The 16,542-nt window shown below is 37.2% G+C and overlaps 1 protein-coding gene across 1 annotated transcript in view; it reads right to left on the bottom strand.

Annotated features, from left to right (window-relative positions):
* LOC110161461 (integrin beta-3-like) overlaps positions 1-16,320 on the bottom strand; it is a 39,289-nt gene extending 22,969 nt beyond the window's left edge. The window contains exons 1-10 of the mRNA XM_020926207.2: positions 16,092-16,320; positions 11,149-11,234; positions 8,571-8,769; positions 6,337-6,589; positions 4,774-4,936; positions 4,058-4,219; positions 2,986-3,081; positions 2,795-2,884; positions 1,939-2,073; positions 200-629 (exon numbers count right to left, since the gene is read on the bottom strand). Of these exons, the coding sequence (XP_020781866.1) occupies positions 200-629; positions 1,939-2,073; positions 2,795-2,884; positions 2,986-3,081; positions 4,058-4,219; positions 4,774-4,936; positions 6,337-6,589; positions 8,571-8,769; positions 11,149-11,234; positions 16,092-16,158 (1,681 nt within the window). The 5' untranslated portion in view covers positions 16,159-16,320. The remainder of the gene's footprint in view (positions 1-199; positions 630-1,938; positions 2,074-2,794; positions 2,885-2,985; positions 3,082-4,057; positions 4,220-4,773; positions 4,937-6,336; positions 6,590-8,570; positions 8,770-11,148; positions 11,235-16,091) is intronic.
* Positions 16,321-16,542: the final 222 nt, after the last annotated feature.

Genomic DNA, 16,542 nt, shown 5'->3' with positions numbered 1-16,542 from the left:
GCACATGTAGTGGCGGAATGTAAACACAAACAAATTGCGTGAACTTACTCATGCACTGTCCTGCACCGAACTGAAAGTCCCATACCGAAACGGTTCGCGAATATATGTACCGTTAGACCCCTCCATTTAGGTATCTACTAGACCTAGGCATGTAATACAACCAGTGTTATAAATCAGACCAGGCCTTCTCTTTACTCACCCGAGCACAGCGCCCCCTTGTAGCGGAGACAGTTGAACTCATCACACTCGCAGTATCGCCCCCACACTTGTCCAGCTTCGTTTGAATGACAGGCACACTGGCCACACAGACAGTCCCCCCTTCCGCTGCACATGGGACCACCAGATTTGGGGATACAGTTGGCATCGTCTGAGGGGCTGTAGTCCTCCACCGAGCACTCGCAGTGGGGTCCCAGTCTGCCCTGGTTACACTTGCAAATGCCACATTCGAACGTGCCATTGCCCTGACTGCAGAGGGCGCTGTCGGGCTGGGCGCTGGCTTCACATTCACAGTCACAGGCGAAGTCCATTGTTATCTCCAGGGAGTCTTTAAAGCCCAGAGGTTTGATTTTGAAGGTGTGGCTTTTCTCTTTGGGGCAAGAGCGCAACTGAGCCTCCACGCTGAAAGAAACCTGGGAAACATGATATGTATAAGTTATATTAAGAAATATATTTTTGTTTTCAAAAACATTCTTTGTAATATGATTGTATAATTTTCAAACTTTTTTTCACATAGAGGCTCCAAGTAACTGAAGCCACTATGGAGCTCATCAGTGACCATTCATTTTACCCATAAACATTTAAAAAAGAGTTGAAAGGCGGAGGCTAACCATCTATGTCGTACTGGCAACTATAATCCATAACACAGTTGCCAAAAAGTAAAGTATTTAAAATGTAAGATCTGCAAAATGCTTTAATAACTTAGCATTTTATAAAATTTCAGAAAAATATTTTTTTTTTATTAGGTCTTGGGTCATTAGTTATCATGTAGCAGAATTAACCCTGAGCAAGCTTTCAAACTTTTAATATTTTTTCAGAAAGTCTGTGGTGAAAATGAATGGGAAATTTCCCTTGGGCAGTCACTGTTGAGCTCCATAAGCATTAGACTGGTTAATACAAGGACAACAGTTAGTAATAGCTCCATGAGTAAATGTACAAAACTAAAACATTCTAACACTGTGACACAGGTAAATTGATAAGAGTGTCTTGCTAAATGACACAACGGCAGTATGAGCTGATAAGAATTTGAACCATTAGACAACTGACTATACAACTGCTTTCTTTTTCTGAACTACTGTTGTGGTAAGAAGTAGTGGTCAGTCTGCCTCAAGCGTATTTTTCCATTAATACTTGGTGAGACTGAGATGTGAATGAATAATGGAACTTTTTTTTAAGCTAGTGTGCAATGAGTAATAAAAATCTGAGCAATAATTAATATAGTTGAAGCGTAGAGAACATTGAAATGAGGGATCACACAGTCTAATATGGTTAAAAGGGACACAGCATAACTTTTCTCGTGAAGGATTCCAGTACAGGCTGTGTGTTTGGCGTCATGGAGATCTTACTGCCTTACTGAGAATGTTCCACAGTAATGCATATGTATCTCCATGGAAAGAAGCAGTTGAGGCAATCAGATCAAGTTACAGGTCAGATCTGTGGAGACGCGCCCCTGCTCACAGTAAGAATTCATACTTTTCAAGGTATTTTTGAGCTATAAAACCATTCAAATGAAATGAATGCTGAACAGAAGAAGAAGTTTAAAGCCATAATGTTGATCATTCAAAGCAAAGAAATAATATCACCATGGAGATGTACAGTGCAATCAAAGGGCTTATACAAATACATGTATACTGACAAAACCATTTGATTATTTATTTACAAGGCCATAACTTTTATATTAACTGGTGCTGCAGAATTTTCTAAGTGTGATGGAGTACATACAGTGTCTCCTATTTTCAGTCCGGAGCAGGATCGGACTCCAGGAATGATCTCTCCATTGAGGCAGGTGGCGTTAAAAGCCAAATTCAACTCCTCTGGAACGTCAACAAGATCCAGCTCCACCTTAGATCGGATTTTCTGAACAAAATACAACATAAAAACACCATTTGAGATTCAAACTGGGGAAATATATCAAAGTTAGAGATGTCAATAGTCAGCCAAAACACGTTCAAGTATTACAATGTAGATCAGCAGCCCGTCTTGTTTTTCCCAGCTTTTTTCAGTCAAATATCAGTGTTGTCCATATAATGAGGCTTTTGCTTTTGTGTGCCTATTCAGTTAGATTAGCTTTGTTAGATGAACTAAAATGGACTTATGCCCCTGTTCAGACATAACATCTACAGTTACTGAGGGGTGAAATTAAAAGCATAGCTTATCACTTCAACATGGTTATTATTACAGATAGGGTTCACAACATTAGGCATTAAAGTTAGAAAAAAACTGGCAAGCAAAATAGTTTCAGTATGGAGCTGAGCGTGAGGGCGGTTCTGGCTCCACCGACTCTGGCTCCAATTGACTTTACATCGAAAAATTGTCACCCCTCTCTCAGTAACTGCTGTGAGCCTCATCATTTTGGCCTTAAAATGTTTGTATTAACCCACTTTACATGATCCTGGTGTTTTATTTCAAATTTGTCTAATTAAATTCCTACTGCTAATTCCTAAGTCGGCTCCAAATTCGTGCTATATCTGCTAGCATTGTCAGCTTCCCTTAGTCCACTTCATTATACAGTCAATGACGATTAAAAATGGGCTAGACAATTAAATTTAAAATAATGAAAATCCTGTTCGTTATTTACCGTATATGCCTCCTGAATGAGCCCTATAACATTTCCAGAGTCATACTCGAGCGTTCCCACAGTGGTCCCAGGAATCAGCTGACTGTACTCCTGAGAGAGAGAGAGCGCGAGAGAGGAAACCCAAAAGTTATTTATTTCTATGTAAAGGCAAATAAATTATGGCTATGGTAATGGTGGAGGAGTTTGTTTACCTTGTACAGAGACACCACATAACTAGTCACGGCAAAAATCAGATTAATATTGTTTTCAGATATTTTCTCAGTCATTTGAGCCAAAGAGGGGTAGTCCTAGAAAGACACGGGGAGTAAAGAGTTAAGTTGAGATAGTAATTCAAAATAACACAAACTTCTACAATATTTCAGTTATTTACATTTCAGATTAGACAAAATTAGGGCCTTAAAGATGCATTATGTAACTTTTCTGTTGTGCCCGGAATTGTCTACACTACAGTATGTCATTAGACTTATCTCAGTGGAGACAGGCCTAGTTACAGGTTAAAGCTGTGGAAAGGCAAGTCACATGCAAGAAAGCATGTAACTGAAATCAAGCTAGACAAGTTAAAGACCATACTGTGGAGAATACATTCGAGGAAAAGCAATAATATCTCCATGGAGACTAGGAGGTGGCAGACTCTCACCATGTAAGTTAAATAAGGCATCTTTAAGGGCCCATATTGTGCTATTTTCTGATCTATGTTATAATGTTGTTTCTTCATCAAAAACAAACCTGGGGTTGTGTTTTGTTTCATTCATACATTTTAACATTTAACACACAAACCCCAAACTCCATACACATTCACTAGAATAATTTGGATAATTTCAGCATCTCATAATTTCAATAATTTCCGGACTAGAATTAAGCTGTCTTAGAACTTGAAAGTAGATAATAAATCTGAAAACAAGATGAACAACCTGATATAAGTTTTAAAATCTTGGCCAGATCAGAGAAATTTGTAGTAAAGGGTTACTCAAACATATGTGAATGAAACAAAACACAACTTTTTGATGAAGTAACCACATTAAGACCTGATTTAAAGCTCACAAGAGTTAATTTTGTGTAATATAGGACCTTTAAAGAACGATAGATATAATGTAATGCACAACTACAAATGTACTTTTATTCCATTTAAGATAATAATATTCCATATAGTTTCTTAAAAAATAATACAGTTATTTTGATTTACTTAATTGATATTATAGATGTCTAGCCTCTTGTACATGTTCAATTGAAAAGCATGTACAGGTAAATTGGTGAACATTTTACCAGCACAGTAGTTTTGTTGTAGATGTTGTTGCTGTCAAGGTGACACAGTCCGTCATTGGGTTGGACAATGCCTGCGATTCGTCCGTCCAGAGCGATGTGAGTTTTAGCGTCTGTCGTGAAAACCAGCAAGTGTGAGGCATCTGCACGCCAGCCAATTTGTTCCTATAGCAACAAAAATGAATTAGTTATTAATAGGTGCGGTTTGTGCATGTTTTGTGCATGTTGGTGAAAACCTCCCATTTTGCATATTAACTAATTAAAAATGTTTGGACATGTGCCACTGGAGTGTGTTCTATTTAAAGGTGCATTGCGTAACTTTTCTGGTGGAGGGTCTGTCAAATGCTTTTCTGAGATGGCATTGCTTCGTCTGGATTGTTTCACAATATGGCATTAATCCATTCTATCTTCATGGAGACCAAATCAGACCAACTTACAGGTCAGATCTGGAGAGGCACTTTCGAGCTAGACAACCATCTGTAATTGGATAAATGTAAGGTAGAGCTGTTTAATGTCATACTGTGGAACATTCCAGACAAAGTGATGGCATTTCCGTAGAAAGAAGGTGATGGACCCCCAAATGAAAAGTTACACAATGCCCCTTTAAAATGTATGCATGTGTTGCAAAAAATCGGATAAATAAATAAATGTATATCCACACATATCTCACATGCTTACAGGTAAAAGTGCAGATATATAGACAGAGTTCTCAGTTGTACCTTGCACACCACAGCTTGCATGATGGCGTCGAAGCCCCCCTCTGGAGAGTCCCTGTTCCTGGACACCTGCTGTTTCGCCACCTCCTCAGTGAAACGGGCCACTTTGTCCGTCAGGGGGAGCACGTGCTTAAAGCCGAACTGAGCCTCACACGTTTCACTGATGCTACAGGGGGTAAAAGTCAAACAGGTATAGATAAGAGTGAGAAGAAAAAGCAGCTTCACAGCTTGCTACACTTAAATATTTATAACTATTCAGTCTATAGTGAATCAATTATAATCTAACATCTATAATAAATTGTAATCTATGTATTTATCAGTTTTATTACCAAGCCATGTTAATAGATTATGTATTTAATATTGAGTGATTTTTAGCCAAGCGTGATTAAGTATTTATGTTTTATGTATGTTATTATATATAGTATGTGTCATAGTCTAGCGTGAACGAATGAAATGGAAAACATGGGACCAGTCTCTCAAATTGCAAAACAAATTTACATTGGAATATGTTGCAGAAAGACAGGAAATGGATTGAGCTCTTGTCTTTAAATGCTTTTAAATCTACGATGAAATCACTACAGATAATAAAAATGTGCATTTGTTTTTTTCTTAATCTGTGATCTTGTCAGTTTATTCTTGTTTCTGTGTGTTGTAACTATGTGTTGAAATGCTGTCTCTTGGCCAGGACTCCTTTGAAAAAAAGGTTTCTAATCTCAGTGAAATTTTGTCCTGGTTAAATCAAGGTTAAAGTAAATATTTAAAATACAAGATTAGAAAGTAGGGTACGAGTTTCATGAATCATCTGTCTTCTGAAAAAGTTGAATTTTAGTGAACTGAGAAAACATCTTATTTTTTATAATATATTGTATTATTATATGAAATAGATATAGTATGGATAAAGTATAACCCAAGAAATAACTTAATGTAATGAATGCTACCCTATGTGGATGTGCACCTGTCTTTGTGAATCTATATCTGCCTAACTGTAAATGAAAAGAATAAAATGTGAAAGAATAAATCAACTTTTTCAAATATTCAATACCACTTAATCTTCTGTGTTTTGTTGCTGATGCTTTTTTTCATCTTTTTGATTTGCTATTATCTTTTCTGTACCTCTTATGTAGACAGATATATCCACTCTCCCCCATGTATAAAAGGAAAAAATAATAATAATAATAATACAAAAAAATTATCACAAATATATGAACTCATGCAGCACTGCAAAACCTAATAAATAGGTAAGTTAAAATTACTCAAATTAAGAACATTTGACTTCATTTGAGTAGATTTGACTTGACAAGTAAAATGATCTACCAAATGGGATGAGTACTTCTTTCTTGATTCAAACAACGCAAGATTTAGTTTCTTATTTTAAGGGCAAAGATGTGTTGTTTTTCTTATCTTTAATGTAACAAGATGTATTTTCATACTTTAAGTACAAAAAGGCTTGTTCCATTGGTAGATCATTTTACTTGTCATGCAAAATTTACTCAAATCGAATTAATATTTTCGTATTTCAAATCATTTTAAACTGGAAAGATATAACTTTCTGTAGTGAGGACATACCCGATGCAGGGGTTGTCGATTGCTTCAGGGGGAAACATGTACATGTACGGGGACGTGGTCTTGTCCACAAATGCCCCAAAGCCCATCCGGAGGTTACTGGTGATTTTCCCCATGGCCTGGGCCAGTTCGCTGCCGAGGGTAACGAGTTTGGCCAGATCGTCCTTCATGGAATAGGACAGGTCCATGAGGTAATACAGGTCCACAGGGTAGTCCTCCACTTGCTTAACGGATACTGTGAATTTTTTACTGTCACCTGGGAAATATCAAACATCGGTATTTTAGAAGATGTTATTAAGGGTTTTGTAGGTATAACATGTTTTATCTTGTCTCTGACCGTGAAAATATTTTAATACTATGACATTAAAAAGATTCACCCTATTACAGAAAAAAAACAACAGATGAAATGTACCAATATACAATGATTTAAAGGCCCATATTACACCAATTTCTGATCTGTTGTTATGTTGTTTCATCATCAAAAACATATTGTACTTTTGTTTTGTTTCATTCGCTTATGTTTAACACACAAACCCCGCACATTTAGGCTGAGCTCTTCACTCACTAACTTCCACCACATGACATCATCAGGTGGAACGGAGCATTTTGAGTTTTGGAGAAATAGACTAACAATGGCTTATCGACACATATCGACTCTTACCACTATAGCTTACACAAAGTACAGCCTACTCATTAAGAATTTTTTTAACTATGATTTTAATTGGCTCATTATTTTACTTTTTGGTGAATAATTGCGTTGTTTTACAGACATGCAAATGAGCGGAACTCAATTTACAAGTCAAGTTGCAAATTGGAAGCTCATGTTTTGTATGAGAAATTAGGGCCAATGGGCAAGCTAAAAATAGACAGACCCATACTTATTGTTTTTCATTTTATTCATGAAATTCTTGTTTTTGTAGGGATTTAACTAATAAAAGCAATTCATTTTCTTAAAGTGCCCATATTCTATTTTCTGATCAATGTTGTAATGTGGTTTCCTCATCAAAAACATACCTGGAGTTGTGTTTTGATTCATTCATACGTTTATCACAGAAACCCTGCATATTTAGGCTGAGTTCTTCTCTCAAACAGAAAACACTCTGTTCAACCTTGTGATGTCATGTGGTAATACAGGAACTGTGTTTTTAAACTCCATACACCTTCACTAAAATCATTTGAAGGATTTTAATACAAAAAAGGTAAAAGGTAGCTGTGAACTTTAAAACCACCAATATATGACATCACAAGGTGGAAGATTTAGAATGACCCATAATTAAGGATGTGCAAAAATATCAAAATATTGATATATCGTATCGTTTAATGTGATGATACAGTATTGATATCATGGGCTGCTGTATCGATACATCATATTTTTTGGTATTTTTTACTAAATTATTTTGGTTACAGAGCTACAATTTCGTTTTATGCAGTGTTTATGCAAAACATTTGACATTTTCACTGTTTTGATGAGTAAAATGTTTGTGTTTCATATGAACTTTGCACAAGAAGTGGTTTAACAAAGACTTTTAGTATCACAGCCATGATTTAGCCATGAACCGTATCTAATCAATTTGAAACATCGTATCGAATTGAAAGTGCACTGTATCAAGATATGTATCGTATCGTGGCCTATGTAACGAGGTACGTATTATATCGGCAACTTCTTACTCCTTCTATGATACCCAGCCCTACTAATAATGCGGGATTACTCAACCACATGTGTGAATGAAACTAAATACAAGGTATTTTTGAGAAGTTAAAAGCATTATAACATATCTTAAAGCTCACAGGAGTCAGTTTTGCATCATATAGGACCTTTAAGTAACTGTAACACATTTTGATTGGGAAGGAGGCTAAAATGATTACTATTAATATGGTAATTCGTATGGCAATTTTGTGATTTTTGTCTCTGTCCTGCTCTATGAACAGGCTGTACAAAAGATACTTATAGATGATAAATGCAAGAGGATGGAACGCTACATTTAAATATCTTTTCTGTGTTGCTATGTTTGTTTCTATGTCGCTGCTGCCGAACTTAACACAATAAAGCATCCATATACTGTATCTGTCTATTTAAATATTAGAATAGCAAAGTAGTAGGATAGTGGGGACCTAAACTTGGTCAAATACATTATCAAGTTCAACAATAAGGTCTTAAAATGTCTTATCACCTATAAGAAATACCATATAATGTATACAGAGATGCTCATATTGTAGAATCTGAATGGACCTCTTACCTGGCCGCAGTGTCATGCGTAGTTTCTGAGGTCGTACTTGAGTGACAGTGCCCCCAGAGGCTTTATCGCTGAGAGGAGAGTCCTGCTGTATGTCCACTGAGCTCAAAGGAAACTCTACAGAGTCAGCGCTACAGCCCAGTTTCATCAGGTTTGTCTTCAAGTCACAGCGAGAAGCACCAGACCCTCCTTTACCAAACTCCTGTAAGGAAAATGACAAGAAGGTACATTATAAGCAATATATGTGAGATAATGCAGAATGATATCGTTGTCTGATAAGGCAGGTTCTAATAAAAGGGTCGAGATACAAGATAGACGATAGAAAGACATTGTGAGTAGGGCCCAACCAATTTGGATTTTTTTTTAGATCCAATACAATACCGATAAAAGGGGTTTTGGAGCTGATAACAGCCAATATAATGGGGGGAATATATTTCGTATTTATGGCATCACAGACACAGACAAATTAATCCTCTGATAAATAATGATGCGATGCCACATATTAGAACATTTATCTGTCTCTAAATGTTATTAAATTGCTGTAATATAGAGTCTAAGCTTTAAAATGAGATAAAACATGCCCACGCCACGTCATATCGGCTAGATTTAGGCCGATAGCTGATATGTCTCCAAGTGTCCATATCAGCCGATAATATCAGCCAACCGATATATCTATTGGTCAGGCCCTAATTGTAGCTACAGTTAAAGGTCCTATTAGAGCCCTGCACCCACGGGACACATTTTTGAAAGCTCCTTGCGGGCAGGCAGGAGCGGAACTGCACAATGTGGGAGCAGGCGGGTGGGATGATAAACTGCAGTCCCGCAACTAAACATGAGTGTAAAGTAACATATACAAATGATTAATGTATAGCTCATACATCATTTGTGCTGGATATTTTATTTGGGATAAAGAAATTCATTTTAAGCAGCCTAAACTTGCAGATGTGGTCTAATCTCATGCACATTTTAGACAATTCCTTTCCACTTCTCCGTGTTTGATAGAGGTTAAGAAAGCGCATGTTTCCATCTTGCAGGATTTGCAGGCAAGAGTGGGACAAAATATCACAATATGCAGGCGGAAGTGGGAATGAAAATTGCAATTCTTTTGCGGGTGCGGGCGGGAGCGGGACTGAAGAGAGTGTCCCACGCAGATCTCTAGGTCCTATATTATCCCAGATTGACTCTTATAAGCTTTAAGCCAAGCTAAAATGCTGTTACCTCCTCAAAAATATACCTGGAGTTGTGTTTTGTTTCATTCACACATGTTGGACCTTTGTTTAGTAGATTGGCAATTCCAAGTCTGAAATTATCCTAATGATTATAGTGAAGGTTTATGCAGTGGAGCACTTCCTGTACTACATGACATCACAAAGTGGAACGGAGTGTTTTCAATTTGAGAGAAGAACTCGACCTAAATATGCAGGTTTGTGTGTTAAACATGTGTGAATTAAAAAAAACACGCCTCCAGGAATGTTTCTGATGGGAAAACAACATTATAACAGATGAGAAAATAGTGCAATACAGGCCCTTTAAGATTTACTGAGAACTACAGTGAATTAGGATTAAATCAGCATTGGAGCTCGCCTGGCCAAGACCGCATGTGTTTACAATATTCTACAAACACGTGGGTCTAGAACTGAGCCTCCCTTATCTCCAATGGGCCTGACTGATTTGTGGTTAATCAATCAGAGAAACACATGGTCCGTTTGTGTCAAAAACAGTGCCAATCTCTGTAGAATCAGAGATTGGCACTGAGAAAAGAGAAGCCCCAAACTTTTATGTATAGTAGATAAAAGAGGTTCTGAAGTGTGAATGATAGTAGGACATTACGGAGCAGATGTCATCCACATTTGAGACACACATGCTACAAATTAGTGGATGTGTGAATGTCTCAAAACTGTTGTCTATTGAGTTCCTGCACTGAAACAGAAAATAAGAGGAACTGACTCACTAAGCAACTAAAAATCATGCTTGAAGATTGCAATGCACAGGGCACACGGGACTGATTTAGTCACAAAGAGCTGCTTTTACAAAATAACTCTTTGGAAAAAACAAACAGACTCATTTACAAGAATAAAGTTGTCTGTATGATTGTCTGTTGGGTTTTATGTGGTTTTGTGTCTATGAGGTCCATACAGAGAGAGAGGGGTGGAGTGTGATTTCATTTTATTTATTGCCTTTGTTTTTTGTCTGTTAAATATCTCAATTATAAATAAATACATTCAAAATTAAAACATTTTAAAATAAAGATGTGTATATGATTGCCTAGTGGTTTTTGTGGTGCTTTGTGCTTATGATGTCCATCAAAAGAGAGGGGTTTGTTTTGTTTAATCTTTCTTTTGTTTGTTAAATATCTAAATTGAAAAATAAATCGATAAAAATAAAAAAGGGATAAAGTTGTGTACCCAGTCTTTAACTTGGTCTGAACCAGGTCTAAACAAGTCATAAATCTGAACTGTTCTTTTTACACAGAAAACATCAAGTGTTTCTCTGAAAAAGCCTGAACATGCATAGAAAACCGAGGAATGATGTTTCTGTTTGGACACGTCTGACACCACGGAACAGCTGTCGTCATGGTTACCTCCTGAGAGCACCAGGCACAGCTCGGATCTATGGCGAGGCACTGACGGCACGTGGTCACCCCCCGCGACGTGCAGATGTTGGACCCTGGAATCAGACAAAAATACGGTAACATTTTATATGATACTAATTTGACTTTACGTATTACTCTATAAAGTTGCTCTTTGTTGTTATATTGTATTGTGTGAGGGTCTGTGTGCAAGAAAGTTCATTAAAGTTGTCTAAAGGCCGCCACACACTACAGGATATACAGCTGTGAGCACGATCATGTCTGCTGTTTCCTGTCTACAGTAAAACCACTCACTTTGAGACTCTTAAGTGTTGAAAAATCAGACCTCTGCACTAGTTACAAAACAGGTCAAAACTGTGTTATTATTAGCGAAATGTGATGCAGTACTTCAGATACATGATTTTAAACGCACAGATGGTTGGCAATAAAGTACACAGGAAGTGGAGTCACTATCTCTAATCTGCAGCTTCACCTCGATCCGCGCTGCATGAATGTAAACAGACACACGTGAGGAACTACTCCTGCCTTTTTACTTTCAAGGAATGCCTCTTTCTTTCATTTCTTGGATTTTCAGAAACTTTTAAAACTTTTTTGGCAGAGTTTGCTAATGTATGCATAATGTCACAATGGTAACTGCTGAACTTTGCACCACAGAGCCATAGAAATATATGTAGAACACCCCCTGCATGATGTCACAGCAAAGTATCAGTTGCCTAGATAATTTCAGTCTTTCCAATTTGATAATTTTGTCAATACAAATTTTGATTGGTTTGAGATATACCATGAGCTACAGTTAATCAAATTCATATAAAATTCTTGTCTTGTTGTTACTCGTTCTAATCAGATAAGAAAAATGTGCTTCACTGTCAGTCGAGTCAGCCCACATCAATGAGGTGCTTCCCCTTGGCATTCTGGCTTCATTAAAGGTTCTAAATCTTGTGAGCGTTGAGTCATGTTATAGTGCTCCTTCCTCAAAAACATACCTGCAGTTGTGTTTTGTTTCATTCACACATGTTTAAGTAACCCTTTATTATTACCCTGTCAACAAAGCTCAAAGTGCTTTGCTCCACCTTGAGAAGTCATGTAGTGGTAATTTTCTAGTTAACAGTCACCTTTTACCTTTGGTTCAGTAGAGATTGGCAGATCTGGGGCTGGCATTATCCAAATTATTCTAGTGAAGGTGTGGAGAGAAGAACTCAGTTTGAACACACAGGATTTGGTGTTAAACATGTGTGAATGAAACAGGTATGTTTGATGAGGATACAACGTTATAACACAGATCAGAAAATAGCATAATATGTGCAGAAAATGTCGAAAATGTGTATGTTACAAATAACGTAACTGTATCTACCATATAAACCATAAGATCTGTGGAGAGGAGAGCCTGCTCACAGTAAGAATGCACATTTTCCTGGTATTTTTGAGCAATAAACACCAGCTGTAATTGAATGAATGCAAGATAGAAAGCAAAAAAAAAAACAAATGGCACACACTGCATCAGAAAAGTTATATAGTTCCTCTTTAAATATAGTAGCCACATTTCTCAACTTTGCATGACTAATACTTCCTAATTAAACCCTTATCAATACAGTAATATTAAATGAGTTTGTGTCTGGATATGTGTACATTAGCCACAAGCATGATTCACAGTTTCACAACTCAGTGCAGTTATTTGCACTGACTGTATTTTCGTAAAGCCATTTCAACACTTTACAAAGCCCTACGTATGACCCAACTATTTGTCCGTCTGTTCTCTTATCATATGCAGCAAATGGGTGTGGCCTGCTTAATCTTTAACACTGCTGTAAGTGTTATTTCTACCATGTGTGTGCAATGTGCAGAGTTGCAATTTTTAAAAGAAACAAACGCGCTTGAATTACAGTTTTTAATAACACAACTGATCATATCTTCACTCACAAATCAGCTTACAGTGCTCGGGAGCCCTATGCAAATATATAACGATATGAAGGGGTCGTGTTGCTGTAACCTCTGTAGTTTATAGTGCAGGGCTTGGAGATCAAACATCAATTATTTTTCTTCTGGTAATAACTAGTCTTAACAATAGTGGGGAAAGGGGATCACAGTATCACAATTACTACTTGTCTACAATATAAGTTTATAAAACTTAATTTATATTAAAGGGCCCATGTTGTGCTATTTTTTAAATCTATGTTATATGGTTGGTTTCTTATCACAAACATACCTGGAATGTTTTGTTTCATTCACACAAATTCTACATATTTAACCTGAGTTCTTCTCTCAAACTGAAAACACTGTGCCAAATTGTGAGGTCACGTGGTGAAACAGGAAATGCTCCACTTTTTAAACCACATACACCTTCACTACTAGAATAGTTTGGATGATTTCAGCCAAACTCCACTGAACAAAAGGTAAAAGATAGCTGTGAACTTGAAAACTACCACTTCATGACATCACAAGGTGGGACAGAGCATTTTGACCTTTGGAGATGCAGACAGACTAATAATCCAGGGTTACCCAAACATGTGTGAATAAAACAAACATATCTCTAGGTATGTTTTTGATGATGTAACAACATTCTAACATCACTTAAAGCGCTGATTTTGCATAATATTAGACCTTTTAGTATTTCCTCAGAACTTTTGTGTTTAATTTTGCAATCTGTTCATTTTATGTGTAATACCTGAACCTTGGCCAATACATTTACTGGCATGTTGAAGCGCATATTTGATGGACTGAAAAGTATTGCCTGAATCAGCGTGCAAAGAAAGTTATTCATTTTATCTGTTAATTTTATTTTTCCCTACGTCCCACCCCATGTATTATTCACTCTACACTGTAACTCTGTTGTAACCTACACTATTAACCTATAAGTATTTACAAACACAGCTGCCTTGGGGCTGAAAGACAAAAGCGTAGCTGCCAATCTGCCCATATATGGACGCTCCATCTTAACAGTGCTTAAAGGTGCTCTATGTCACTGCTCAAAAGTATGATATTAGAGAGACCTATTTACTTTGCATTGTGTCCATTGTGAGTGGGGTCACCTCTCCATAGAGATGACCTGTAACCTGGCCTGATGGCATCACCTGGTTATTTTATAAAGAGAGTCTAAAGCGAATTAAGGATGCACCTATACTGAAAAAAATCAGCTTCCAAATATGGGTATATAGGGCTGGATACGATACAGTGCACTGTCGATTCAATTCGATATGTTTCAAATCGAATCGATACAGTTCAATAAAAAATAATGGCTAAATGATGACTGTGATACTAAAAGTCTTTGTTAAACCACTTCTTTTGCAAAGTTAATATGAAACACACACATTTTAATCATCAAAACAGTGAAAATGTCAAATGTGTTGCATAAACAAGTTTCCTTCCACTGAACAAGCAACAAAACAAAATAATTTAGTAAAATACACCAAAAAAAACTCGGTGATATATCGATACAGCAGCCCACGATACCGATACTGTATCATCACATTAAACCAGGGGTGTCAAACTCATTTTGGTCCGGGGGCCGTATCCAACCTACTTTGATCCCAAAGGGGCCGCATCAGAAAACTCATGGCGTATAAACCCCAAAAACACCAATAAATTCAAATATTTGTGCAGAAAAACAAAAATCTATTACAGAAATCTATTTTTAATTGATGAACTGTTTCTTTTACAAAATATTATAATATTATGAACAACCTAAAGCTTTAAGAAAAATGCAATTTCAACACAATGTTTTAACATTAACTTGGATGCAAATAGGAATATGTCACTTTTTTTCTTGGAAAATCCTGCACTCGGCTCCACTTTTCTCATTTCTGACATTTTTCTGATGAGGGTGTCACGGTCAACAGTCAAAACTATCATCCTTTAAGAGCGTTTGGAAAGAGACAAGTCTTCTTTTGTGCTGCTCTGGTGGGAGCGGCCATGCACAGATATGATAAGCACCGCAGAAAATTACCAATATTTTAATAGAAAATATAATTAAAATATTTAAGTAGAAAATCAGCCGAGGGCCAGATTAAAGGACTTGGAGGGCCGGATCTGGCCCCCGGGCCTTATGTTTGACACCTGTGCATTAAACAATACATTACATCAATATTTTGATATTTTTGCACACCCCTAATCCTGATTGTACATATAATCCGATATAATAAGACCATTTGATGGCCCAAAAGGTGTCAGAAAGTTTGAACTTTTATTTATACAAAGCTGTTCTGTAGCTACTTTAGAGATAAGTAACTGCTCCATAACACATTTGGATCAATTTTGTCTTATTTTATTTTAGTTTTAAAGGAAATAAATGCTGTTTTCAGTCTCTGCTCTGGTATTGACTGATATTGGGTGTCAGTGAGTATTTAATGCCATAGTACTGAAATCGGTATCGGAACTGAAAAAGCTGGATTGGTGCATTTCTAAGTTTAATGCCATACTGTGAAACATTCTAGGCAAAGCAATAACATGGCATAACCTTCACCAGAAATGTCACAGAGAACATTGTGTATATGTAAAAGTTGTTGATCTTGAGCCATATTATTACACATTAGGGAGTATTTCACAGTTAAATCCAAATATGACCAACAGGCACAGCACTTCCTGTCATATCGACCTTTGGAGTTTAAAAAAAAGACTTCCAGGCTCCTGGTTTGAATCATCCCTGCATGCACTGTCTTTGTCAGGAAACGCATCCCCCTAACCAACTTCACTGCCTTATAAGGAAAGATGGTGATCCGGGGACGCACAACTTCGAACTGCTATCCATCAAAGTCTTTTCATTTAAACCATTAATATCAGCATTTTCTACCAAGATGGGCCAATAAAGTGGACCGTAAACCACGTACATTCGTCTAACTTGTACAAACTTGTGGAGGCACGCCAATGTCCAGAAGGAAACTCCCCCTAACTAGAGCAGAGCAGGTGAAAGTTGGATCAAAGTGAGAAAAACAGCGTCTTACCCAAAATGCCGTGCGTAAAAGAGAGTAAAAACAGCGCGAAGAGACAGCGGTGCGGTAGATGGTCCATGTTGGAGTGAGGGTGGAAAAGTTAGCGGTGTTTAGATGAGTTGTTTCCCCTGATTTTCTCCGCGCGCAGTCCGGCAGGAGCTACACGTCTTTCCTCATTCTTGACTAGACGCACGCTGTTGGGTAACGCGCCTTTACAAACCAAACACAAGGCCCACCTCGATCTGTGGTTCATCACAACAGACACGCGTTGGGTTCACATGTCCTAGTTTGAAGAACCATTTAAAAGCAATAAACGTTGTGTTTTAACTGCCTGTCACGCACGTCAGAACAAACAACTCTTGGAAATTAAAACAGAATAATATGCAATAACAATAATAATGCATATTGACCAAATGCGCATTTACCGCCCTTTGACTTAACTTGACTTAGTTACTTACTTACT

The sequence above is a fragment of the Boleophthalmus pectinirostris genome, unplaced genomic scaffold (assembly GCF_026225935.1).
Source record: "Boleophthalmus pectinirostris isolate CB_2022bp ecotype Guang Dong unplaced genomic scaffold, ASM2622593v1 HiC_scaffold_17, whole genome shotgun sequence".
Lineage (NCBI taxonomy): Eukaryota > Metazoa > Chordata > Actinopteri > Gobiiformes > Gobiidae > Boleophthalmus > Boleophthalmus pectinirostris.
The sequence above is the reverse complement of the archived record's forward strand: the minus strand, read 5'-3'. Positions and strand labels throughout refer to the sequence as shown.